This window comes from Syzygium oleosum, unplaced genomic scaffold, assembly GCF_021117445.2.
Source record: "Syzygium oleosum isolate NSW1041296 unplaced genomic scaffold, Sole_v2.1 Sole_v2.25, whole genome shotgun sequence".
NCBI lineage: Eukaryota > Viridiplantae > Streptophyta > Magnoliopsida > Myrtales > Myrtaceae > Syzygium > Syzygium oleosum.
The window spans coordinates 432521-458163 of NW_026607509.1; the positions used below are offsets into that span (position 1 = coordinate 432521).

General features: G+C 41.9%; 5 protein-coding genes across 9 annotated transcripts; 1 reads left to right on the top strand and 4 right to left on the bottom strand.

Annotated features, from left to right (window-relative positions):
• Positions 1 to 651: 651 nt before the first annotated feature.
• Positions 652 to 6064, bottom strand: LOC115674810 (DNA repair protein recA homolog 2, mitochondrial). 2 transcript variants are annotated; one of them, XM_030597325.2, is made up of 8 exons: positions 5824 to 6064; positions 5377 to 5437; positions 4616 to 4833; positions 3866 to 3953; positions 3451 to 3623; positions 3002 to 3148; positions 2768 to 2905; positions 652 to 1419 (listed from the first exon to the last, which is right to left on the bottom strand). In XM_030597325.2, exons 1-8 carry the CDS (start codon positions 5932 to 5934, stop codon positions 1132 to 1134), a joined length of 1224 nt encoding a protein of 407 aa, XP_030453185.2. In that variant the 5' UTR covers positions 5935 to 6064; the 3' UTR covers positions 652 to 1131. The 2 variants fall into 2 exon arrangements, with proteins under 2 accessions (XP_030453185.2, XP_056158955.1); XM_056302980.1 differs by having other exon boundaries at positions 5381 to 5437; positions 5824 to 5984.
• Positions 6065 to 8540: 2476 nt separating this feature from the next.
• Positions 8541 to 11976, top strand: LOC130134927 (protein FATTY ACID EXPORT 1, chloroplastic-like). Its single transcript, XM_056302940.1, has 6 exons — positions 8541 to 8809; positions 9634 to 9877; positions 10134 to 10301; positions 11177 to 11223; positions 11375 to 11415; positions 11504 to 11976. Exons 1-6 carry the CDS (start codon positions 8684 to 8686, stop codon positions 11592 to 11594), a joined length of 717 nt encoding a protein of 238 aa, XP_056158915.1. The 5' UTR covers positions 8541 to 8683; the 3' UTR covers positions 11595 to 11976.
• A 712-nt stretch (positions 11977 to 12688) lies between these two features.
• On the bottom strand, positions 12689 to 14713 carry LOC115674811 (uncharacterized). Of its 4 annotated transcripts, none has more exons than XM_056302942.1 (3): positions 14660 to 14713; positions 13954 to 14055; positions 12689 to 13297 (listed from the first exon to the last, which is right to left on the bottom strand). In XM_056302942.1, the coding sequence occupies exons 2-3, from the start codon at positions 13979 to 13981 to the stop codon at positions 12891 to 12893; spliced, it is 435 nt and encodes a 144-aa protein (XP_056158917.1). In that variant the 5' UTR covers positions 13982 to 14055; positions 14660 to 14713; the 3' UTR covers positions 12689 to 12890. The 4 variants fall into 4 exon arrangements, with proteins under 4 accessions (XP_056158917.1, XP_056158919.1, XP_056158918.1 ...); XM_056302944.1 differs by having other exon boundaries at positions 14352 to 14712; XM_056302943.1 differs by having other exon boundaries at positions 14341 to 14712.
• A 775-nt stretch (positions 14714 to 15488) lies between these two features.
• Positions 15489 to 19251, bottom strand: LOC115665125 (eukaryotic translation initiation factor 3 subunit E). The gene is made up of 8 exons (XM_030587010.2): positions 18969 to 19251; positions 18672 to 18826; positions 18171 to 18398; positions 17923 to 18044; positions 17524 to 17743; positions 17145 to 17287; positions 16029 to 16166; positions 15489 to 15863 (listed from the first exon to the last, which is right to left on the bottom strand). The coding sequence occupies exons 1-8, from the start codon at positions 19174 to 19176 to the stop codon at positions 15764 to 15766; spliced, it is 1314 nt and encodes a 437-aa protein (XP_030442870.1). The 5' UTR covers positions 19177 to 19251; the 3' UTR covers positions 15489 to 15763.
• A 2804-nt stretch (positions 19252 to 22055) lies between these two features.
• LOC130134888 (calcium-binding protein CBP-like) lies at positions 22056 to 24379 on the bottom strand. Its single transcript, XM_056302706.1, has 5 exons — positions 23854 to 24379; positions 23033 to 23079; positions 22753 to 22928; positions 22603 to 22621; positions 22056 to 22318 (listed from the first exon to the last, which is right to left on the bottom strand). The coding sequence occupies exons 1-5, from the start codon at positions 24296 to 24298 to the stop codon at positions 22214 to 22216; spliced, it is 792 nt and encodes a 263-aa protein (XP_056158681.1). The 5' UTR covers positions 24299 to 24379; the 3' UTR covers positions 22056 to 22213.
• Positions 24380 to 25643: the final 1264 nt, after the last annotated feature.

Consider the following 25643-nt stretch of genomic DNA (forward strand, 5'->3'; position numbering starts at 1 on the left):
CCACTTTGTCACGACTCACGGAGTCCCGGGATGTATTTATAGTTTCGAAAGTTCACTTCTAACCAAGAGAACTTATCTTCATGAATAGAACTCGTCAAACAACCTACTCGAGCATTCGCCCACTCCATTGATTCCCTGTTGATATTCTTATTTGGATGGTAGGAATTTTAGGCCTGCCACAATAGTCAAAAGCCGTAAAATCATACTGGAACCGTGATTCATCTTGCTATCGAGATTGGACCGAGATTAATGAATTCCGAGGTTGAAGTTCAAGCCTCGTGGTCCATTGACATTCCGATTCAATCACCATGATTAGCGCCGTTGCATTTGGGTCTTACTAATCAAGTGTCATCAGTCTTGTCATGGATCTACATCAGCATCAGGGATTGTTAACAAAGTGATCCTATCTAGACAAATGAACTTGCACCATCGATTAAGGGGACATCTTGTCCTGTCCTTTAATTAATTTTCACTCTCTCTCTAAAATTTTGAAATCGAGGAAGAGCATATAAATCAAGACAAATGAAGAAGGCGATTGCACAGATTTTCATCAGAAAGTAATCAGAATAACTTATTTTATTTCTTTTCTTGATAAGAAACAGAAGGAGTTCCACTGAACTAAAGAGTACAGACAGTAATTATAAAAAAAGAAAAAGGGAAAAAGTTCCACTTCATCTACTGATAGACAACTAACTGTCGTACAGAAGTATAAACTCAAAAATAATGGAGCACCAGATGATCTAGACCAATTTACAGCGAAAAAGTTACCTTAATATACCAGTGGCAATTAGACAGTTACTAGAATCACCATTGCCTCGGCAAGATCCTGATTGTTGGGCAATCTACAAGCCATGGAGATGAATATCCACTCCTCCCCAGGATGTTTACTTAAAAGGGCGTCTCACAACAAATCAGCTTCACTTTTTGGAGCCGATCTTTGACAAGCCCATTTTATAAGAATCCATGCGTATGTGAGCACATACAAATGCTGCAGTTCAATGAGGTCATATCTTGTCATTCAATGTCAACCTGCTCCAACCACCAAGAACAGAAAGGCGTTAGGCAGGTTGTCCAGAATGGCTCAATCGCCTAAGGACATGTCATCCTCACCCAACCAAGGACCTAGTGTCATCACTCTTCATTTTCAAGCAGATGACTCCTCAATATCATGATTATCTTTTGAAGGACCCCGTCATTTTGAGCCAGATATTCTTCCGCTTCATGTTTAGCACAGAAAACCTCCCCGTCTATGTTGTATGTGGATCCTTCTTTCCAGATAATCCCATGATCACAGGCCAATTCTAAGACCTCAGATTCCAAGCAAAAACCCTTTCCAAACATGATTCCTAGTTCAGCTTTCTTCTTAGCGGGTGCCAACTTATTTTTCACCACTTCCACGCAAACCCGAAGACCAGTTGGCTAGTGAAATTGCCGCCCAAAAGTAAATGTCAAACAGATAATTAGAGATAAATACTATTGGAAAATCATTGTGCAAGAAAATTCTCTGTACAAACAATCTAAAGTTAGAAACTGAATTCCATCAACTAAAAAAAACAACCCTCTGAAAGTCAAAACATTCTCATATTTACAGTTAAGAAAAAAAAAAAAACTCCATCTTGAAGAGCTTGTTTCATTCACACAAATATTCAAATAGATCAGCTTTCCCCACAAATCAGAACAAGATCGTAATGAGCAAATCCTGTCATACTTCTGCTCCCTTCCAATTTTTTAGAGCCTAACAAAAGCATAATTGAGGACGCTACATGCTCCACCAATTAATTCATAGAAATTTGCATGGCTGGAACATATTAATAAAAAATACTGATCCCGTGGAAAAAGTACATAGCATTGGCTCCGTTCGTTTCACGGAAAATAACTTCCCACGGAAAATATTTTCCTTCCTATGGACAAAACTCCTTCACTTTTGTGGAAAATGACTTCCTCTTTCTCAAAAGAGGAAAACATTTTCCCTGATTTCACCATTTATTTTCACTATTTTCTTTTTCTTTTTTTTTCCTTCTTCTTCTTCTTCCTCAGCCGGTCACTGGTGGCCAGCGACCGGCCAGCTCGAGCCTCGCCGGCCCATAGCAAGGCTCGAGCTTGCCTGTGGCCGGTTGCCGGCCGCCGCGGTGGCCAGCGACCTGCCGGAGAAGAAGAAGAAGGAAAACGAAGAAAAAGAAAAAGAAAAAAAAGAAAATTAAAAATATTTTTAATAAATAAAAATTATTAAAAGTATTGCAAGGAGGAAAATCTTTTTCATACCGAACAACGAAAAATATTTTCCGAGACTTTTTCAGATTTCAGCTAAACACCGGAAAATTGTGTCATTTTCCAGGAAAATGACTTCTGGGAAAACATTTTCCAGAAACGTAACATTTTCCGCGAAACAAACGGAGCATTAATTTGAGAAAAATCCTCTACTTCCAACAAATGGGTAAATGCAACTACTAGAGAAAGATTATATATATAGGCCCATTGAAATCCATTAAGTAAATGAACAGGGATACTTTAAGATATTGAACCTGACTCCGATACCAAATTAGAATATGCAACCTAATAGCTTAGACTATACGGTGGAAGAAGATTACATGTATAAAGACCATTGAAAACGTGTTAAAGTGGTCCAAATTACTTGAAATGCTTCCTTAAGAAAGTAGCATTGTAACAGATAGCATCTTTAATTGATTTGCAGTGACCCCCACAAGAAATAGTATCTCCAAAAATCAAGGGAGGTTATCTTCTTCACCGAAACCAAATGGTCATTTACCTTATCGTCCGTTTTAAGCAATCCCATCCTGACCAGTCTCATCCGGACAGCCGCATAGAACTTCAAAGCATTTCCACCGCATGTAACCTCATCTCGATGTCCTCCAAATGCGTGACCATATTTTGGATCTGACCTAACCTGAAATTGAGTGAAGCTCATGGTTTAGTGGCCATCATCCTTCTTCCAACAAGAGACAAGTCATCCCATGCAAAAGAAATGGAAGTTAAAATAAACCTGATTCACAAAAACAATGAGAGTTTTCGACTGGAAAAGAGAACCATGGATCTTTCTAAGAGCCTGTGTCATGATTCTTGATTGTATGTCTTTGTTTCTGCTGCCTATTGGTTCATCAATTTCACATTGGGGCACAAGGGCAGCGACCTACAAGAGCAATGCATGCCACAGGCATATGAAAAGGCATGAAAAAATGCATGGTAGTAACACCAGAGAGAGATAGGCCCACAAAAAGCATGCTACCCTTCAATCACAACCTGTGTTCTCTACGGGAGTAGTATTAGACAACTTTATCAACAAGCATTATCAGAAACCAACAAAAGAAATTGAAGAAATAAAACACTAGATTTGCTCTAGAAGAATATTGCGTAAAGATAAATAATACTAAAGGGACATAAAGAGTTCTAGTTAAAATAAGGGATAAACAAAGAGAAGAGCCAACCACTTACGCTGTCAATGACAATGACATCTAGGGACCCACTTTTTGTCAGTGTATCAACTGCACTAAGCAAATTTTCAGCAGAATTTGGACGGAAAAGAAGAAGATTTTCTGTGTTTATGCCCATTGATTCTGCGAGTGATGGGTCGAGTGCATTCTCTGCATCAAAGTATGCACAATAACCTGCTCAAAAAAAGAAAAACTAAAGGAGATGAAGATAACAGTCTCTCTGATGATATGCCATTCAAAATAATCAAATAAGAGACTTAAGAGTCAGATACAGAATAGGTAAACAATTGCTTAGAAACACAACTAACTCTGAAAAACGCAAAAAGGTCTCACAAGCTTGCTATCTTCACGGCAGGACCAAGAGAAATCAAATCTTAGCCTAAAAACAGATACTCTGCAAGAAGACAGACGCATACCACCAAGTTTCTGTGCTTCTTTAATGATGTGAAGGGCAAGTGTTGTCTTGCCAGATGCCTCTTTCCCATATATTTCAACAATTCTACCCTGAAAATGGAATGGAATTTTTTTTATTTTTGGGCTCAAGGGCGTGAATAATCTAAAAAATTCAAAACTTCAGCACAGGCATATCAAAATGTTCAACTCAAACTCTTTATGCAAGAAACAATTGGACATGGAGAATTCATATCCAACAGAAATTAAAAGTTCAATCCTAATCAACTTAACATAAAGATAATAGACAGTGCTAAAAGCAGCCATAAAGTAATTACCATGGTGCTATATGTTCAGGCAATATGTTACAATGTTGCTCATAAATCATGTCTAAGAGTAGTTCCAAGATTTAAGTTAAGCTTAAACACAAGCCTTCTTATCTTTACCAACAATCGATCTTGACAGAAAATGCATTTGATACAATTCCCATAACTAAAATCCGATGTGCAATTGTCAAGAAATCCATGGTAATAGCTATCTCGATCAACTGGACATAACCATAGCCTTGTGACCAAGTAAACCATTACCTTCACTATTAAAAATATACGAAATATCTATAATGTATTCCAGTTATAGAGATATTCTCTTTGATTATAAACTTTTATCAAATAATCCTCTGCGTGTATATGTTTGCGATGCAGAAATATGTAAGTAAATTTCTGCCTCCAGCCTTTGCTATCTCTATCTCAATAGTTCCAATAGAAAGAGGTCCTTACCCTCGGTAACCCTCCAATCTCAAGGGCTTGATCAAGCTTTAAAGAACCAGTAGATATTACTGGTTGACGTCGTGAACTGAAAAATCGCCTCAAAGACAGCATGGATTCCCTACCAAATTCACCAGCAAGGCTTGCCAGAGCATGACGTAGGGCATCTTCTCTCTCCATCATCTTCACATCATCATGAAGTCCATCGCGTTCAAAATCCAACTCTTCAACTTAAATTGGAAGAACATGCATCAAGTTCAGAAATTAGTCCTAACCACCATCAAAGACCAATTCAACTACTCAACCAGCAAAAGAACTTTTGCTGGACGTGTTTTCCAAATGACGAAGCATCAGTGCTATGTGAAGTTACATCTTTTCCAGCAGCCATACGAATGAAGAATGTGACTCACAAAGCTAAGAAAGTGTCGTCCAACCAAACAAAACATGCCAGAGAAGCTACCCTGTGAGACAGTTTGTAAAATGCATTTTCAAGTTACAGCATTTTAAGATTGTTGAAGCAGAATCCCATTACCAAATGCCAACAATTCCAGCTAATTTTCAGAATAGTAGGGACATTATAACTTTACAAATCATGCCACTGAAAACCAGAGCCTTGAAAATTGGAAGGCAGTTAGAGTCAACTCATAAGAGGGCAAAAGAGTTAGGCTAAATTTGCGTTCTGACAATTCCCAGCATACTATCATCGACAAAGAATGGAAGCAATAAGATACGTGCATGGTGGAAGGGAGTGAGCCCCAACAATGGCTGATTACCTACAGTGGAAAGGCAGCATGCGGGCACCCTTGTTCTGGAAACTGGATTCCTTCCGATGCTCTGTCGACGGGAGGAGGAGAAAACATCACATAACAGAAAGACCGGGGGGCACAGACATGCCAAACCAAAAGCAAACAAGCACGATACCAAAACCCTCTAACTAGGTGAAGATTTCAAGACAACTGAGACCTCCGGTTACTAAGAAAAACAACATCGTCCGAGAAAGACAAGAACCCCTGCCCCCCGAACAGTCCGGCACGAAACGCTTATACACAAGCCTCCCTCCCTAATGAGTTATGAGTCCACACTCACAGCTACAGAAAAAACCGCCAGCTTTCGCTTTCGCCATCCGCGGCGCGTCCCTACGCGCTCGTAATTACCCAGAAAAAGAGGGGAAAAAAAAAACTCAAACTTCAACCGAGTTGCTTGGTTGTCGAGCAACTCACCTGGCCGCCGGCGCCGGCGGAGGACCACCTCAGGAGAGAGGAGAACGAGACACCGCGAGAGGCTCCGAGGCGGAGAGAACGGGAAAGCGGGCGCGGGAGGAGGAACGCCATGGCTCTGCTCCGGCGATCGCAGCGATGGGAGCGGAGGTGGTTAGGGTTTTCAAATGGCGCGAAGAAGCGCCAATTTCACCACCGTTCGTTCATATGGATGCGCCTCCTCCTCTGGTCTTTCTTCGCCATTTTGCCACTTTTTCGTCGCGGTTTGGGCTTTTGCTATCGACCCCTCAACTTCTTGGTATTTATCGTTGTCGCGCGGGTGGATTGACATTTTGCCCCCTAATATTTTGGGATTGTGGCAAGTAGCCTCCAACTCTCAACTTTTTTTGCAATTTTCCCTCTGAATCTTCGAAATCGGGCATAATCTTCGAAATAGGGCGTTGGCTCCGGCCAAATTTTGCCTGCAACTCTGACCGCATGATTTGATGTAACATTCTTCTAGGGCGAATTGGTTACATATTAAAATATATGGAAATAAAATAAAATGGACAACTCAATAATAATATGATCGATAAACTATATGTTAATATGCACCTAGCATTAACTTCTGTCAAATACTCGCTAGATTTTGTGTCGCATGCTCTTGTATACTATTCCGAACTGTCATGCTACTTTTTCGTGCGAATACAATTATATCGTCGGTGCCGCAAGGATTCATTGTAATTGATTTTGTAAAATTCGAGATATAAATTTCAAAAATTGAATGTTGCGCCGAATAATTACCCAAATCCACCCATGGCAAAAACTTACATATAAATAGCAGCCCGAATCGATGCCATCTCGAAGCTGAACGGGACGGACTTTCTCACGTAAGAGCATAGTTTAAGCTCATCATTTTGGGTTTGACCATTGATCGCCCCTATGCTTAAAATGTCGAACGGTAGTAGAGCAAAGCCCAAACCACAATCCTCTCTACGTATTGCAGGCCTGTTCAATCACAAACCGGGCTTCTCCTTTCTTTTCTCATCAATTCGACGAGTTCAGCCTATTTGGGTTCGTAATGCCGATTCGGTCTTCGAAACCATTACGCTAATCAAAAGTATAGTAATTAAATTAACCGCACCCACAACTCTTCGAAGTTCGAGAATGAAAGTGTCAAATGTTTCTTTCTCGTGGGAAAACACAGGCTATTCAAGAAGGAAAAGAATCTGATCATCCGATGGGATTAATGTTTCGTTCATGTTGGGTGATTTCGCTGTGTTAGAATTTTCCGAATAAAGACAGACATGGACGAGTTGGCCACTAAGGGCCCGTTTGGCAACGTGCCAAACAGTGAAAATTTCTGTTCTTTTGTTCCCATAAATAATTTGGGAACAGAAATGCGTTTTGTAAACTTTTTGTTCCAGGGCACATTTTTGCAAAAATTTGTGCCGAGAAACGATTTTAGAAGAGAAACAAGAAGTAAAAAAATTGCTTCTTGTTTCTCAGACAATTTTGAGAATCAGTTTTTTTTCTTTTTTTTTCTTTTCTTATTTTTGTGTTGTTCTTCCCAGATGGGCCGCCGGTGACCGCCATACGCCCGAGGCGAGAGGCGTCACGTCCCTCGCCAACCGCCGGCGGAGGCGAGGGTCGCCCTCGCCGGCGAGGGCGAGGGCCGGACCCTTGCCGCCTGGGCGAGGCGGCCTCGCCCGGATCTGGCGAGCCAAGCCTCGCCGTCGCGATCCACGGCGAAGGCGACCTCCGGGCGAGGCCGAGCCTCGCCGGCGAGGGCGACCCTCGCCTCCGCCGGCGGATCGGCGGGGCCGTGACGCCCTCGGCCGGGCCTCGGGCTGTGGCCCGGTTCTTGGCCGCCGGTCGCCGGCGACCGCCATGGCCAAAGAAGAAAATGGGTAGAAAGAAAAAAAAATTAAACAATTCAAAATATTATCAAAATATTATTTGGGAACAGAAATTTTGTGTAGTTACCAAACGTATTTCTGTTTTTTTCTACTCTAGGAATAGAAATTTTGGACGGTTTATTAAACGCCTTAAAATACTGAAATTGTTTGAGACACAGAATAAAAAAAATCATTTTACATTGAGAAATAGTTAGAGCGCGAGAATGGTATTCATGCGCACCCTAAGGGTGCGTTTGGTAACCATTCTGCTCTCGGAAACAATTTCTGCTCAGAAATGATTATTTTTTATTTCATTCCCAGAAATAATTTCTAAGAATTTGAAAGCGCTTTAGTAACCGTCTAAAATTTATATTATTGAAATAGAAAAAGAACATAAATGCGTTTAGTAACTACACAAAATTTCTTTTTATTAATAATATTTTAAATATTTAAATATTTTTTCTCTTTTTTTTCTTTTTTTTTTTCTTCCCCTTCCTTAGCCCATGTCCAGGTCGCCGAATCTGGCGAGGGCGGTAGCGAGGGTCGCCCATGCCAAATTCGGCGAGGGCAGCCCTCGCCGACCACCGACAAGGGCCGCGATGCCCTCGCCAGCCTTGGCTTGGGGCCAGTTGTCGGTGGCCAGCCACAGGTGAGAAAGAAAATCAAGAAGAAGAAGAAAAAGTTTCATTTCTGATTCTTGTTTTCATACTTTTCGATTTTGTTGCAAAACTGATTCTGAGAATAAATTTATATAAATTTATGCCTGGAAATAAAAAAATTTACAATTAATTTTCGTTTCAAAACTAATTCTGGAACATAAGAATGGAATCATTTACCAAACGCAGCCTAACTCCCCCCACCTAAACCATCACGAACAAGTCAAATCAAATCAAAACGCAGCCTTTTCTCTCTACTGATTGAACTCTCTGCCTCCTTCTTCTTCTTGCCTTCGATTTCGATTCCCGGAGTCGATTCGCGCCGTCGGGATGGCATCATCAACCGCGGCAGCGGCGACCGTCTCCCCGTCTCAGCTCTCCTGCTTCTCCGCGATCGATCGCAAGCTCCGGCTGCGCAAGCTCTCCGCTTTGACCTTCCAGAACCATCGATCGAAGGTACGCGGACGCGGAATTGTTTCGATTGTGCTTTGCTCGGGGTCAACGCATTGCGGGGTGTCGCTTGTTTGCTCGAGGGATGCGTCAAAAAGTTGTCTTTTTGGGGATACGCAATATGGGTCGTCGCCGACGTTCTTGATTTTCTTACGTGCGGCCGTAATAGGAGTACCTGCTGCTGAGAATCATGGTATTTGTGCTTGTTCATTGAGTCTCACGTGCCTTGCAATCGAATTGTGCAACTGGGATGATGTGGTCTATTTGTTTATGTTGCATAACTCTTTTGCGATGTCTGCATTATGGAATCAGAATGGTTTTTTCAACTGCATTTCTTGCATTCCCATACACTGGACTAGCTTTTTGAATCTTTTTCCAATATAGGAAGAGATATTCTTTAAGAATCATCGTTCTGCCGTTAATGGGCCGTAGATATCGTTGACCCAATATTTGCGTCTTCATCTCGGGATCTATCCTCGGGTGTTTCAAGCATGTTTGTAGACAGTAGCCAGATGCCCAGGATAGCATTAGTGTGACTTGCTTATAGATTCTCTGCAAGACAGAGCTTTTCATTCTACATTGGGAGTGAAAGTGGAGAGTGTTTTGTGTTATCTCATTGCCTGCTACTTTTTTATGAAGTTCATTTCCGGGATTTCATGTATCAGGAAGTATTATTGTAAGAAGATTGTATCCTACCAACGGCTTTATCTTGGTCCATTAAGGAAGTTTTCAACTGTAAATTCAGTTTAGATATAGTGGAGTCATACTCTTTTTTCCCTTTTTTTTCTTTTGCTTCATAATGTTTGTATAATAACTGGAACATTGTACAGTCATCGGTCGTCATGAGTCTTGAAGGACGTGGCCCAGAGACTACTTCCCCTGGCAACAAAAGTTCTTTCAGTTACATAGATGACGCATCAAGATCGCAAATGAACGGGGCAGCAAAGTCATATACATCTATAGAAGACCATAATGCTGAAAATATGGGAATAAGTGAGCCCGAACAGGAACAGGGTGTCGCGGAGCCGAAGAGGGCTGCTAAAATTCATGATTTTTGTCTTGGAATTCCCTTTGGTGAGTGTGCTGAATATGAACTCCTCGTTGCTGATCATCATAAGAACTTATAACTTGAGGCCTATTTGTAATGCATGCCATCGATCCCCATCTTAGTTCAACACTGTTGAACAGCAGTTGAGATTTGTCTTGTTGATCACTTGAGTAAATATAACATGTCCATCTTACATGTTCAACTTTTAAACCTGTTAAAGTTTGTAATTTGACAGCTTTAGGAGGAAAATTACTCAGGCAATCCTATTGTTTCGTCTAACAGGCGGTCTAGTTTTCAGTGGTGGACTTCTTGGTTTCATTTTCTCCAGAAATCCAACTGCTCTGGGCAATGGTGTACTATTTGGAGGCGCTATACTAGCCCTTAGCACCCTTAGCTTGAAGATCTGGAGGGAAGGAAAATCCAGCTTGCCTTTCATTTTAGGACAAATAGGTACTTGTTATTCTATTAATCCATCCTCGTGAATTTTCATCTTTATATTTATGAGTAGTACAAGCAAAAAGCATATGATAGATAACCTGGAAGTATCAGCGTGGTATTTTCCATTTTCTATACCTTGCTTTCTGCATCAAATGGTAAATCTTGTATTCTTTGGACTGTTTTGGGTCCACAATCAGTGTTTATGCACCTTGCATATGGGACTGGAGCTCATTATTTATGACAAGTGAATATAACTACTTGACCAAATGAAGTGTGTATATTGTTATAGCGGACTCAACTGTTGGCAATGTAGAATTTCCGCATAGAAACCTGGTTGTACTTTCACTTTCTGCTGACGGAATTAGTGACAGATTTGAGCATGGCTTCAAAAGGACTGTGGAGATGAATCAGCATGCTTGTTAAAGGTCCTTCTGCTCCTTCAAATGGAGGATTTTCTGGAAGTGAACCTCGCTTGTTTAGGAGATGCAATATTTGATTATCATTGGATCTTTAGGTCTACGTTTTTACAAAAGAACGCGGCTTTTTAACCTCGATTATCTAATTTGTGGTCTTTCAAGTACAATTTTCAAACAATCTAAGAAGAATCTTCTCTCTTTAAATCAAAACCTGCTAAGCCTGACTTGCAATTATGATTCCATTATGCTGATCATAGTAGTTATTGTATGATATGTATAAAGGAGTAGTTGTATGGTCTGGGCACTGACCTGTTGCATAATGTGCATTTGAGTTAATGGACGTCCTTGGTCACAATTTCTGTGTGGAGATCTCTCCGAGATTATCTGTGCTTATTATGCATCTTCTTTTTTCTGTGTGGAGATCTCTCCGAGCTTATCTGTGCTTATTATGCATCTTCTTTTCTCTTGCAGTCCTCTCTGCTGTCATCTTCTGGAAGAACTTTCAAACTTACTCTCTGGTAGGTCTCAAGCACCATACCCTATGATGCTCTTAATCTGTGAAAGTATGATGTGCATGAGCGCATGCCTGGGCATTTCCTATAGATTGCATATAGAGACTCATTGGATGGTTCTTTGTTTTAATACTCACCTCTTCTGTCACGGATGCAGACAAAGAAAGTATTTCCAACAGGGCTTAATGTTCTTATCAGGTACTTCTGTTGTTGCAGAGAAATGCTTTGCTTACTAGACTGTGAATTCGGTAAAGTGACTCGTTTGATTTTTCATTTGTGCATGTAGTGCTGCGATGCTGTGCTTCTATTCGTATGTAATCTTGTCGGGAGGAAATCCGCCACCAAAGAAGTTGAAATCTTCTGCTTATGTCGCGTAGTTACATGGATGCAAATGTTTGAATGAGATAAGAGAGGTTAGAATCTTTTTCTTCCTTTTCGGCTGTAATACAGAGGTGTATGGTGAACTGAAGAGAAGTCATGGGTGGATGGGTGAAGCCTGTAATTTCATGTTGATTTGTATCTGTTTACTTACATAGCTCCTAGTTATTTGCTTTTAGAGTTCAAAAGGATGGTTTGCTAGTATAAAGTTATTTTGAGGAAGGAGGACACCACTTAGACTGACTCTTTCTTGTGAACCCCTGAGCCTTGTCAAAGAGTGAAGATTTGGAGGTATAGGGACTTCATGCAGTGTTTCTTATGTAAGCATCTTTGGTGCGGTGTGCCACTGTGGGTAATAATAGAAATTTTTTCTTAACGGTAGTTAACTTCTTAGCCCTTCGTGTACTCGGACCTTGTCACTCTATGTATTAAACCAGAATAAGAAAATGAGGGTGAAGATGTGAAGATCTTCCTAGTTATGGACCTGCTGGTCTCCTGCCGGAGTGGTTTTCACTGATTATTGGGACCTGATCGGTGTGAAGGTTGTCATTATGATAAGTTATAAACTATGCAGCAGTGTAGAATGAAAGCAAAATTTCATTGACACGAGGTTGAAGGGGTTTGCTACATTGAATCTTGGATTTTCTTGGGTGCGTTCAGTTTCAAAGAACATCTTTAGTTTGGATTGATATTTGGAAACACAACGAATGCAGAATTTCTGTTTAGATAATCAAATCTCAATACAAGTTGCGGGAACAAAATCATGGCATTTATATTTTTGCTTGCATAGACCGACTTGTTCATTTCACTATTGGCTTTTATTAGCGTAACCGGCCTAAACATGCTCAGTGAAAGCTTAATGAATAACTGTGACTCATTAATGGTGACCCATTTGGCGATGCCATCATTTTCGTTTCATTACCAGCAGAGCCAATTTTAATGACTTCCATGTCGCAGTCGAGCATTTGCTATCAAATATAGCTGCTTAATAGGTGGTTAAAATAAAGGATTGTTTCCACGAGCTAAGGCAAGAGAAAAAATTATGGTTGCGAATCAGATCCATCAAGAAAGGCACAATAATGTAACTAAGCTATTGTCAATTGAAAATATTCATCTATTCTGAGTTAAGTTCATAAATTGTGAGTTACAAAACTTACAACAAAATTTACAAGGAGACTCAAATTTGCGCATCAGAGACAACTATGTACATCAAAGAGAGAGTTCATCGAGGTAATGGTGTAAAAGTACAAAAGAAGTCAAGCTCATCAACAGGTACGAAAGTAGGAAGCGGTAGCTTATTCTCTTTGTGTACCTTCTGTCCAGCCAAGGCCCGGTCTGCATACTTCCTCTTGCAATTCCTCATAGTCTCGTGCGGCACGCAGAGCAGCTTCAAAGTCTGTAGAATCACTAGCAACTGGAAGAAAGCTACTTATATCATCTCTGGCCCCAAAACCTCCAGCCCTTATTACATCATCAGGAATTATGAGCGCTTCCATGTTTACTTCACCAGTAATGTTAGGGTCATTAACAATTGCATTAGGTCCAACAGTTCCCCCAGCTTCTGGATCAAAAACTTTGGCCTTTGGAATACTTCCAGGAGAACTTGGAATGGGTTCCGAGACATCCTTATCTTTGATCGAGGAAAGCTGATCCTCCTTAATAACATCAACCCCTTTGTCGATCTTCTTGCTGTTTATCTTATCTGTAGCACCCACAATGCAAAGATTCTCAATTTGGAAGGAGGATAGGGCGACCAAGTCTATACACTTAAGGCAAGCCAAAAATTTCCATGGTCAAACTAATAGACCGGATGTGACAATTTGCCAGAAATTCCTTCATCAAATGCGTGTTTTTATTTTCAGTACAGAGAGGTAGTGTAGTGACAGGCAACCAACATAGAGAAAAAGATTGGGCACAGAGGTAGATGTCTCGACATTCCAGTCTAGAAGTCGGCATGGACTAAACTGCCAATAGCCGGTATTCATTTGGACAGTGACACGAAAGATCTCAAGAAGTCAAGCTACTGAAATCATCAAGTAATGTACTATGAATAACCATAACATCCACTTGCTGCATAAATAGCCCCTCTTACACACATTACAACCCTTCAAAATCTGTCATGGAAAGGACGTGTGAGCACATCCCTGCAAACAGCAGATCTTGTGTGCGAGAGGGGGGGGGCGCGCGCAAGAGTTCCACAAGGGGCACCAAGAGTACTCTTATTAGGAAATCTACTAGACTTAAAATTCTCCTAACCCCGACAGCAGACGAATTTCAAACAGCTTCTCTGTCCCTAAAATCATATAAGCTCTCGTCATGGCAAAGGAATTGAACATCAAAGGATGAATAAGTTCTTACCCTGTGAAGTTTCCAACCGACTGTCCATGTGAGATCCACTACTTTCAAGCGAAGGCTCAAAAATTTGCGTGATACTTCCTTAAGCAGTCCTCCAAAACTTGCCTGGGAAAACCAAACAAGAGAATAAAGATACTAATGAATTTGTGGGGACAGAAACTTTGCCCAAAACGAGCATGATAAAACACATCACCCAGAGAAGCATTGCCAGAGCAGCAGACGAAAGAGATATAACTATGATCTTCTGTTCTAGAACTTAGTAGGCCTGGTTCGAACGTCGACCAACAACGCGAATTCGTCTGCTAATAAGTCTATGCTATACCTAGGAGCTGCATGTCCGGAAGCCAAAACCCATATGAGCGAAAACAAAAGGTCGGATACGAACTCCACCAGATAGATACCGATAGAAACCAACAAGCAGACGACCCTTCCTTCTTCCGGAACAGAGCAAGCCCAAGCAATCTCACTCCGACTGTTTCGCCGTACGAACAAGACTCGCGACGGGATCCAGGGCATTCGAATCGATCGCAAAAGAGGACAAAGAAGAAAGGAGGGGGGGAAGTTTCACAGAAATGAGTCGTGGCGGCTCGTATAACTGGAAATAGTCTCTAGATTTTCCGATGAACTCTGTCGGACATCAAAACATAGAGACAGAATCGAGACATGTCGCGTTCGAGAAATCTAGCAGAACCGGCGAAAGAGAGCATACCTGAGCGAACGCGACGCGATCTAAACAACCAAGTGATAAGAGAGAGAGCGAGTGTTTTCTATGCATGCCGGTAAGAGCAGCCTTAAAGCATAAATTCGGGTCGGTCCGGTCGATGAAACACGGGCAAGTGTTCGGATCTAGACGATCCGGACCCATAGCATGATGGTTAGGCCCGGCCCAACACCGCCCGGGACCTGAATTCTAAAGGGATCAAGACACAACTGGTGCATTTAACATTAACATTTTTATATAGTCTAGGAATCAAATTGAACATATATAAAAAATTTAGAGATCACATCGAACAATTTAAAAGTTCGGAGATCAAATTGTATATTGTGCTAAAGTTTAGTTCAAATACCGTATTACATAGTAGACTAAAGTTTATGGATCATTTATGTCATTTTCTCAAAAAATAAATCATTTTCCCTAAAATAACGAAAACACTTTTCCCGAATATATCGGGTTCTTACCTTCGAACCCCCCTATATAAGAGGACGCTTTCCTGTTCGTGTCTTTGTCGCACAAGTCGAACTGGAAAGAGAGAACAAGAAATCCGAAGTGACCAGATTTGTAATATCTAATTTACTAACCGGCTAGGTAATCTCGATTGAAAATCATCAGCTGAACTTGCATTCGATTGAAGTTCCATGAGATCGATCCCTGAGCAGGGGCAATCGGATATGTCCTAAACCTCGCTCAGGACGTCCCGCGTCGCGGACACGCAGGTTAAGAGCCATAGCTGATGCCTTCAAGAGCGCATCGGAGACTAATAACCGAAAACTGAAACGTATGATCATAGGATTCAATCCATGCCATATGAAAGCCTCGATGGACCTCCGTTAATACGGAGCAAATTCGAATCACATTCCATTCTCGCTTGAACAAAATATTCTAATGGCCAGAGCAAAATTGCAACTTGGCATCTGTCAATACAAATAATCAACAAGGATTCTTGGTAAGCAAACGTGAATGATCTCTCACAAATTTCAACTTTTCTCATCTCTCACAACATAAGCTTCCTTTGGACAAAAGCTTAACATAAAAAGTAAAAGACACCTTAACCCTAAAAAAAAGAGTACTACTCAAAATCTTCAGCAACCAAAGTTATCGAGCAGTCTGTGTCTGTGCGTGCTCCAGAACCTGAGTGACTAGCTTGTAAGTGCGCCCTGAGAGTGCCTTCGTATGGTCTATCAGTTGTTCATACCTGCAGGAAAGGATAAAAACAAAAGTGCTTATAAGATCAGCATACTTAATTTACCGACGTGGAGAAAGAAAAGACACCCAAGTGTGACACGAAAAGGTGGTGGTTGAGATATCATAACGATCAACAAAAATTCGTGAAGAGATTGGAATTTGTAGGCAATCTTACACGTTGGGGTTATTAGGTTCTATGAGAATAGTCCCCGATTTGGAATCAATCTTGGCTTCGAGTTTTGAAGTCCGAATAAGATTGACAATCCATCTCTCAGCCTCCTCATAATTCAAATTCAGTTTCTCCGCAAGGACCCTGCAAATAAAATCCTACAATTAGAACAGAGTCTAAGAAGCCTCTATACGTGGTATATAATTGGAAACCATGCATCAGGTGTTTCAAGAACAGAGTCTACCAAGTCCATCACAGCTATTCCTTTCACGTAGAAAACAATTTTGGGTCGTACAATCTTCAAGAAAACAGTAGAAGCAAATTAGACATGTTAAGGTCCCCAGTTGTTATGGTATTTAACTGGTGTTTTTTTGCTATCATAAGAGTTGCATGCGAATTGATTTAAATCAAGACAACAAGAAACTATATTCTCCCCCAAGAATAACTTGCATGTTTGAATAGGGTCAGTCCAACTACTATAGAGCTGAATGCCACACATTTTCCCAATTTCTTTTTAAACCCCTTGCAGTGGAGATGATCACATTGCTACTTGCTACCTCTTCACTCGAATGATATCATATGAGAACCGTCATGGGAGGAGTCTCCTAACTCTATGTGGTATTATCACTCAGACAAGACTATGAGAATAAAATGAAGTCGCATTGGATGCCCCAAAACGAGCTTCCGAATAAGAGAGCTCAAAGCAATATCAAAGATTTTCAAAACGCTGTGAGAAGATTAACTTCAAATTGTCTGTTAAGTTAAATCTTCCTTCTAGATAGGCTAATCATGTGACTTGGATGATTTCTTCCTTTCAGATTATGACCTACTTTCTCGAACTGCAAGTGTCGAGTAAGCAATAAGGGCACCTAACTCGCTACTAGCAAGAGAAGAAAACTTCGATTCATGTTATCATATGTTACTCATTTACCAATTCTTCCAAGGGTATGTTCCACGCACGAAGTGCCAAACAACGGCTAAATGAGCAAAAAAACTAAAAAATAGGAGAAATAAGATGAGCAATCAATATCCATTGCCATGCAAATTATTTCAAGCAACCAAAGAGAGATAGCAATCCCTTCACATGGAACTACATTATACATTCCGTCACCACATACATACCCTATATCAATTCTTCTATGTATACGGCAGTAGGTCTCGAATATGAAAAGGCGGGCATTTTCTAGAAACTCATCTCTCAATGGCACACTGGAAAAGTTCCCTTCCTCAACTCTTTTTCCAAGGAAAGGGTCATTCAAGATCGCCTGCAGAGAATGACAATTAGTAAGACCACAGTCCAAGCTACAGCACTTCACTTCTGAACATGGTACGGCAGAAAGAAGGCTAAATGAAATTTCAAAGACCACGCAGCATATCTTTCCTATTAAAAACAGAATATCAATTCCCCCTTCCCAAGACAAAAAGAGGATTTAAACTGAAGCCTCGCATCCACCTTAATACTGTGAATGAATCAAGAGTAGCATCAGGACAAAAAACTTACTTCTTCACACTCTCTCATTTTCTTTTGTGCACCATCAAAGTCGTAATTGACATAGACACATGCTAAAAACTCTGTGATTGGATCTTTGAAGGAATACTGCTCTTGTTGAACAACCCTGATAAAATCCTTGAACTGAGGGCGTCTTCTTTTGTTGACGATAAATGCAGTGGCCAGATAACGTAAAAGATGGGGAGCATTTGTCTGAATGGCATTCAAGTACCTGCAAAGAAGAAAGTTAAATTATTTTCAGACAAACTTATTCAACAAGATCACGCTAGTGAATACGTATTAATACAACGCCACATGAAGAGCATGAGTGACATCTTGGGCAGAAACTTTTCTTAAGGCCTAATGCATAAAAGATGAAGATTGATCAAACAGGGAAATAAAGAACCATACTTGTCCTGATTAAACAGGTCAATGATCTGAGTCCTCCCATTCTCATTGTTGAAAAAGATGAAGAGACTCCAATTCATCAACCATATCCTGCTTTGCACTTGGTTCAGAGCGGACGAAAAATTCTGCAAAAGAAATCAGCATGAACAATTTGAACCCGGGCTCAATAACAAAAACTAATCTATCAATTTCACCAAGAAAAGGATTATTTGATCAATTCCGAATACAACAGTCGGGTATGCGGCCAAAACCTTGGAGTCTATGATCTCCTTCAGACGATTAAGTTCATCGAGAGCAATATCCCAGTTTTGCATCAGAATCTCGGCAGCCAGCTTTCCCCACAATGCACTTAGACTCCTTTCACTGTTTGTGCACAGTTCCCTGTACTGATACAAATAGTCGGCAGCACCTGAGTAGTTCCCGCATTCGAACTGGAATTTGGCATACTGATACAATGCCTCTATCTGCTCTGGACCGATCTGGCAAACCGCACCACCAAGTACACCAAATTCATATCATAAACTTAACTCAATAACATAAGCAGAACAACAAGCAGTATAACCAAACTCGAGAAATCAAAATACGGCACTTCTGGCTCCACGAACAAGTGCAAATCGCTGCACGTGACAAAGCTTTTACTTTTACAAAGACGTGTACAAGGGGCTCGCATCAGCGTGTGTGAAAGAGAGAGAGAGAGCTTCAATTTAATCGATGATATGACCTGGCACACACCAAACGCTGCGTGACCTTACCTGATATCGATCGTTGAGCATCTGGAGATTGTAGCTCTTGTCGGCCCTCAGCTCCTGGACGGAGCTAGGGTTCAGCAGGAACGTGACGATGGGCGCCGCCGCCTCCTCCAGCGCCTTGAGCCTCGCCACCACCTCCGCCCTCCTCTCCACCATATCTACACACAACAAACGCGCGCGCGCCCGCACCAATCAAAATCGCAGACTCGCTGTATAAACCCTAGCGCTCAGGCACAGAAATCAACAAAGAAAAAAAAACAAGGGAAGCACAAAAACCACCAACAACGGAGAAGAAGGGACCTTGAGGGACGTCTTCGGTGTGGTAGAGGCTCTTGTGGATGTCCATGGCGTAGTCGACCATGTTGGTCTGGCTCAGGAGCTCGATCTTCGACTTGAGGATCTCCTCGTCGGGGTAGAGCTGCCGCTCCTGGAGGAACTCCAGGATGGGGAACACCAGGTGCCGGTCGAGGTTCGGCGCGATGCGCGGCGTGAGGTCGTACGAAGCCATGGCTGCGTCCCTCTCCTTCGTTCGACCGACGGAAGGAGGAAGATGAGGCTGAGGAAGAGGAAGAGCTTGGGGTTTCCGTGTAGCGTTTAGGTTTTCTCCAGATCCCCTCCCGGGTCAAGTACTAGAAATCGGATCCGAGACGTCCGACCCGTGAACTATACAAGTGATATATCCATTAGGCATAGGAATTAAGGGAAAAAAAATTGGGAATAGGAATGATGGGAAAAATTAAGAAGTGGATGTGAAAAATACTTGGAGTTAATACCACGAAAAAATCCTAAACTATTACACAAATGACAATTTTATCACGAACTAATTTTTTGACCGTCAAAAATACCAAACTGGTACACCTGTGATAAATTTACCCCGAACTATTTTTTTTACCATTAAAAACCCAATACTGGTACACTTGTGACAATTTTACCCCGAACTAATTTTTTGACTAAAAAAAATCTCAAATTGGTTCACCTGTGATAATTTTACCCCAAACTAATTTTTTTACCACTAAAAACCCCAAACCGGTACATTTGTGACAAACTTACCCTCCATTAAATTGGATTAATATCACAAAAAATCACAAATTGGTAAACTTGTGACAAATAGAGGGGTAAAACCCCAAACTGATACATCCATCAACTGCCACATGTCATTAAATTTAGCAATTTGATAGTAAAATTTAACGAAAACTAACGGATGGTAAATTTGTCACAAGTGTACCAGTTTAAGGTTTTTTATGGTCAAAAAATTAGTTCGGGGTAAAATTGTCACGAGTGTACCAGTTTGAGGTTTTTTATGGTCAAAAAATTAGTTTGGGGTAAAATTATCGCGGGTGTACTAATTTGGGGTTTTTGGTCATCAAAAAAATAGTTTGGAGTAAAATTGTCACAGATGTACTAGTTTGGAGTTTTTTGTAGTCCAAAAAATAGTTTTTGGTAAATTTGTTATAGGTGTACAATTTTTTAATTTTTCGTGGTATTAATCCATAAATTTAAGGCCACCACTTTAAAGGGAAAGTAAGTATTCTTGTACGACTACAATCCGTCCTTTCATGCATCACAATATTTAGCATTAACTTGATTTGTAAGCAGGTTTCGGGTCGGGCTCTCCTAGCTCGACAGTCGAGCTTAAATGAATCGAGCTCAATCTCGAGCCTGAATTCACGTCTAGACCAATCATTCTGAAAAAACTGGAAAAAATTTGTTAGGTTTGGGAAAAATAAGTTCAAGAAAGGATCTCAAAATTTAACTGCTTACAATATATTGCTATTTACTTTTTTTTCTCATGAGTTACAAATGATGCTAACCAATTCATGCTACTTCCAAAATTACCTTTAATTTGGAAAACTTATTACTCGGGGCAAATTTACTAATAAATTGGTAAGAGATAAAAAATTTTCTTGAGTCTTTAAACTTACTAACCTAGATAAGAAACTTACTTCATATAATAAGTAAAACATTATTTTTCAAAAAATTACTAACATTTTATAGTGCAATCAACAACTTTACATACTTAAAAAAAATAAGCAGTCTTCTCATATTTGTGAATAGTTGTCTTTCAAGAGGATTAGTAAGTTTCGAGATAAGAAGAGTAATTCTCAAGTAAACCCGCCCGATCATCACACGATCCCAAACCAAACCCTGCCTTAGGATAACAGCTATAAGTCTAATCTAAACCCGAGATTTTGAGCCTTAAGCACTACTTATTGATTTAAATAACATTATACTTTGATAAAATTCATAAACGAGAGCTACATTTCATCGATTTGACATGGATCATCTATCCTGCGAGTTTTTATGTGGGTATCTTGACCATCAATGCATAATTTATCTATGCAAATTGACAATTAAAACCCAATTGAAACACGAATGAAAGCATCATGCAAGATTGAGAATTTTCATTCCAATTCCAACTTTGCCATTTTTTTCTTTGTCTTGTTAGAGTCAAAAGCAAAATCACAGAGCAAGCACTCTACAAAACAATTTATTTAAATTAACAAATGTCTATTGGTTTTCCTAAGAAAAGCAAAATTAGTAAAATCTTCTTCACCACTTCTAACTTTGTATCTGTATTTCTTCTCTGAACTTGCTTTTTTTGAGATCGAACGACAGCGCTTCGCACATTGTGGAAATGAGCTACTTCTCTTTGATCAACGGCTAAGATCAATGTTAGGGAATACTTGGGAACCAATTTAATCTAAATTTCTTAATTAGTGAAAAATTGATGCATTTAACGAGGTAGTTCGTCACATAAATTATGCACCGCACAGTTCAAGATTGTTTTGTGCTAAAACTTTCGCAAACTTTAAGAATGAGGGCTAATTCCCAAAAAAAAAAAGTACTAACTTTACCCTAAGTGACAATTCTGGTCTGAACTTTTTTTTGTCTCATAAAAATACACAATTAATAATCTAAGCAGTAAGTTTTCTGAAGATCTTATTAAGGAAAAACTAGTAATTATGTGCGCTAATAAACTCGGCCATGGATCCTCAACATCCTGGAATCTGCCATTCCCTTATCACTTGCATACAGTCTGATTTTAGACTTATCTTCACCAGAACATCAGATGCGTTGTCACAGTAGTGCAGAGATACATACAAGACTAGGAATGGCCATAGAAGCACTGCAGCACCATTTTTGGCCGGCCGCAACTGTTCCAGATCAGACAGAGAAAAACTTTCATGGCAACAATCAGATCGAAGAAAGTAATGATGTATTATCGTCCGAGGACCAATTCAACGACCGATTCAACACCCGTTGCCCTTTCTGTCCGTCTGTCCATCCGTGTTCTAAAGAGGAAGGGCATCACTGGAGGCCCTTCTGACTTCTTGCAAATGTTTTATTAAGAAACGAAGAAGAGTGAATAATGGCATTGGCAAGCCCTTGGAGAAGTAAAACTACATTGAAAAGTTCGAAGCTTATTTGACTGAAGCAAACGTGACATTATACCAGTTCACTGGGGGGCAAAGATGCCACAGACGGCGAAAATTACTTGGGAAACATCAACGATACTGCCCGAGAACCATATTAAGGTCTCAAACTCAAGCAATAAGGAAAGGCAACACAGTCAGCATGAAGCCCTCGTAGTTGAAAGTCGCCGAGCCCGAGTACATGGGGTCCCTCTCCTTGAACTTCTCGGTCAGTCCCTGCGCACATCATGTGAACAATGAGGATCAATAAGACAAATTCTCACTCCTTCGCTTCTGGTTAAAACCACTTTAGACATCAATCAAAACTCAATTGAGGCAAACAGCGAGTGCCCGTATTAATATAAAAGCTTTATCTTCTGAGCTTAAAGCGAAGAGCCCAGGTAAGAAAGTCGCGGTGTTTGATGGCAGTTAGGCTAAAAATTATGAAGCGAAAGCGAAGTCCAGTGCATAAACCCAAATAGAAATTGGAAAGAATGGTTATGTGGAGCGAGAACTCTCACCTTGACAGTAAGGCAGCACCTGCATAAAAATCAAACAAAGGAAATTCAAGCATTGGTTAGTGAGCGGTGACAACAGGGAAATCCAATAATTTACGAGGCATAAACTCATGACATAGTGGGAACTAGGCAGACACTAGGCACGGTACGTACTCGATGAAGTTGTCGTATTCGATGGCCCTGTTCTTGCCTCCGCTTTTGTCGAACTTGGAGACAAGCAAGTCGAGAACGACGGGCGAGACGGAGAATCCCAGACTCAGAAGCGCCTCTCTCAACTCGTTGGCATCGATCTTCCCACTCCTATCCCTGTCAAATCTCTCAAATATGCCCTGAAGAAGTTGGTAACAGCACAAATTAGGGAAGCCGGAAGCATATGTGGATATCTCGTGCCGTTTGAGATTACAAATGAAGAGCTGCAGATTTAGGACTTTACCCTCCAGTTCTGGAGACTGTAAAACACCTGGGTGAATTCCTTTGGTCCTGCCAAAAGGTGGGAAATTTGTAAAGGACGTCCTCGGAGGTCATCAAGATATAAGCACGGTCACCATTTGAATTGATGAAAACTCGAGCATCTCAAGACGAGTACCGTAAAAGTCAGATCGAACAGAATCGCGGATGAAATGATCGAAGCTTCACCTCTTTCAGTGCTCAGCTATACATCGGTCATGATTAATATAAGGATTTTGTATATCCATTTTGATGTTCCCGCGCCGTGAGCGTACGCCGGAGCGGCGCTCTGTAGCCGTAGTTCGGCAGCGCGTTCGGGTATATCCTGCCATTTTGATTGCGAAAGAGTTCACGGCGCGGAGAGTGTCTGTGGAGGGCGAAGGCGAACGTAGTGGGCTTGGACAGAGCGAAACGGTGGCGTATTAAGTAGTGTTCAGATTGGGGGATTAGGCTCGCGATTGGGGATTATTACGGTTGTGCCACTCACGTCAATTGCATTTACTTGGTTAGTCGGTCAACGCGTTATTTAAAGTGCGAGATTGGTCCGTCGCTGGTGGATTGCAACGACGGTGCCGTTTTGCTAGTGAAGCTTCAGTACGGACAGGCATCTCTCCGTGAATTCATCGCAAAAGAGACCAAAACGCGCGTCGTCGCGCACAAGGCAGGGCAAGACTTTACCAGCGAAACGACCCTCCAAACCCCCAAATCAAACGGCGAAAAAACACGCCCATCATCCACAAACCCTCGCGATCGATCGAGCAAAAAGATGGAGACACGAATCGACCGGAGAAATGGAGAAGAACTCACCGATCTTCCTCGCGTTGGTGTTGGTGAACAGGTACATCAGCAGGTGGACCGTCCTCATGCTGAAGCTCTGGTTGTACGTCGACAGCGCCCTCTGGAGCTCCGTGTCGTCGATGAGCCCGCTCCCGTCCTGGTCCGCCATCTGGAAGCACGCCACCACGCTCGGGTCCGTCCCCGGCGGGAACTGCGACGGCATCAGCGCCGCGAACGGGTTCCCGCACCCCGGCGCCGGCGGGTACCCCCCGGCGCCCGCCGCCGGTGGCGGGACGGCTCCGTAGGGGTCCTTCGGGGGCTTGTCCTTCGCCGGCTTGTCCGCGGGGTGCGGCGCGCCGTAGGGGGCGGACGGCGCCGCGCCGTAGGGCTGCTGCCCGTACGCTGGGGCGGCGCCGTACGGTGGTGGTGGGGCTCCGTAGCCGTAGTTCGGCGGCGGGTTCGGGTATCCGGCCATTTCGGTTCGCGAGAGAGTTCACGCGCGCGGAGAGTGAGTGTCGAGAGCAATGGGGGAAGGCCGTGCTTCAGCAGCGGAGCGAAGTGGCGACGCATAAGTAGCCTTTCGGTTGGGGGACTAGGCTCGCGATTGGGGATTATTACGGTCGTGCCACTGACGTGAATTGCATTATCTTTGGTTGGTTGGTCAACGTTTTGTTTAAAAATGCGAGAAATCGATATAAATAGTAAGGAGGCGGACCGCATGAATGTTTTCATCAAGGAAAAATACCACTAAAAATCCTAAATTATGTCACTTGTGATAAATTTACCTTGAATTTTTTTTTGTGACACGAAAAATCCAAACTATGCCACTTGTGAAATATTTACCCCACAATACTTTGGCCTATGGGTATTTTCGTCTTTTTCCTTTTTTTTTTTCTTTTCTTCTCTTCCCTCCCCTAGCCATGGCGGAGGAAAGCCGGTGAGGGCGACCCTCACCAGCGTCGGGTGAGGGCTGCCCTCGCTCAACGCTGGATCTGGCGAGGGCGACTTCGCCCGACTCTGGCGAGAGCTACCCTCGCTGGATCTGGCGAGGGCGACTCTCAGGCGGGCGAGGGTAGCCTTGCCCGACGCCGGGGAGGGTCGCCCTCGCCTGAGTCGGACGAGGGCGACTTCTCCCGACTCAGGCGAGGGCGACTTCTCCCGACTCAGGCTAGGGCGACCCTCGCCCGACGCCGGCGAGGGTCACGCTCGCTGGATCCGGCAAAGGCTGCCCTAGCCAACTTCCCTCCGCCATGGCCGGCGGAGGGAAGAGAGAAGAAAAGAAAAAAAAAATAGAAAAAGGAAAAAGACGAAAATGCCTATAGACCAAAGTATTGTGGGGTAAATGTATCACAAGTGGCATAATTTGGGGTTTTTCGTGTCACAAAAAAAAATTCAGGGTAATAAGTGGCATAATTTAGGATTTTTGGTGGTATTTTTCCTTTCATTAATGCAAGTTGGGATATATCTAGTAAAATAAGGATGTTTTTTCGCTTTTGACTAGGAGTGAAGTTTTCATTTTTAAATGGGAATTATCATAATATGGAAAGTGGTTTAGTCATGCAAATTTGAAAAGTTACGTGAAGTCGTAGATCACGGGCGTGAAATTTATTAGGTAACATGCCACCCCTAGATTTTATGGGTTCTCTTTTTGACATCATAGTATAAACGGTAATGTTCTTGTGCGTTCTTTTCACGTTGTCTAAACCTAAAAGTTTCACGTACATAGTGCAGGGGTCGTGAGGCCGCTCTTAATCGCCTGGATACAACTCAATGTGACGTGAATCATCCGAAGCGCATTAAATGTAATCAAATTTGCAATC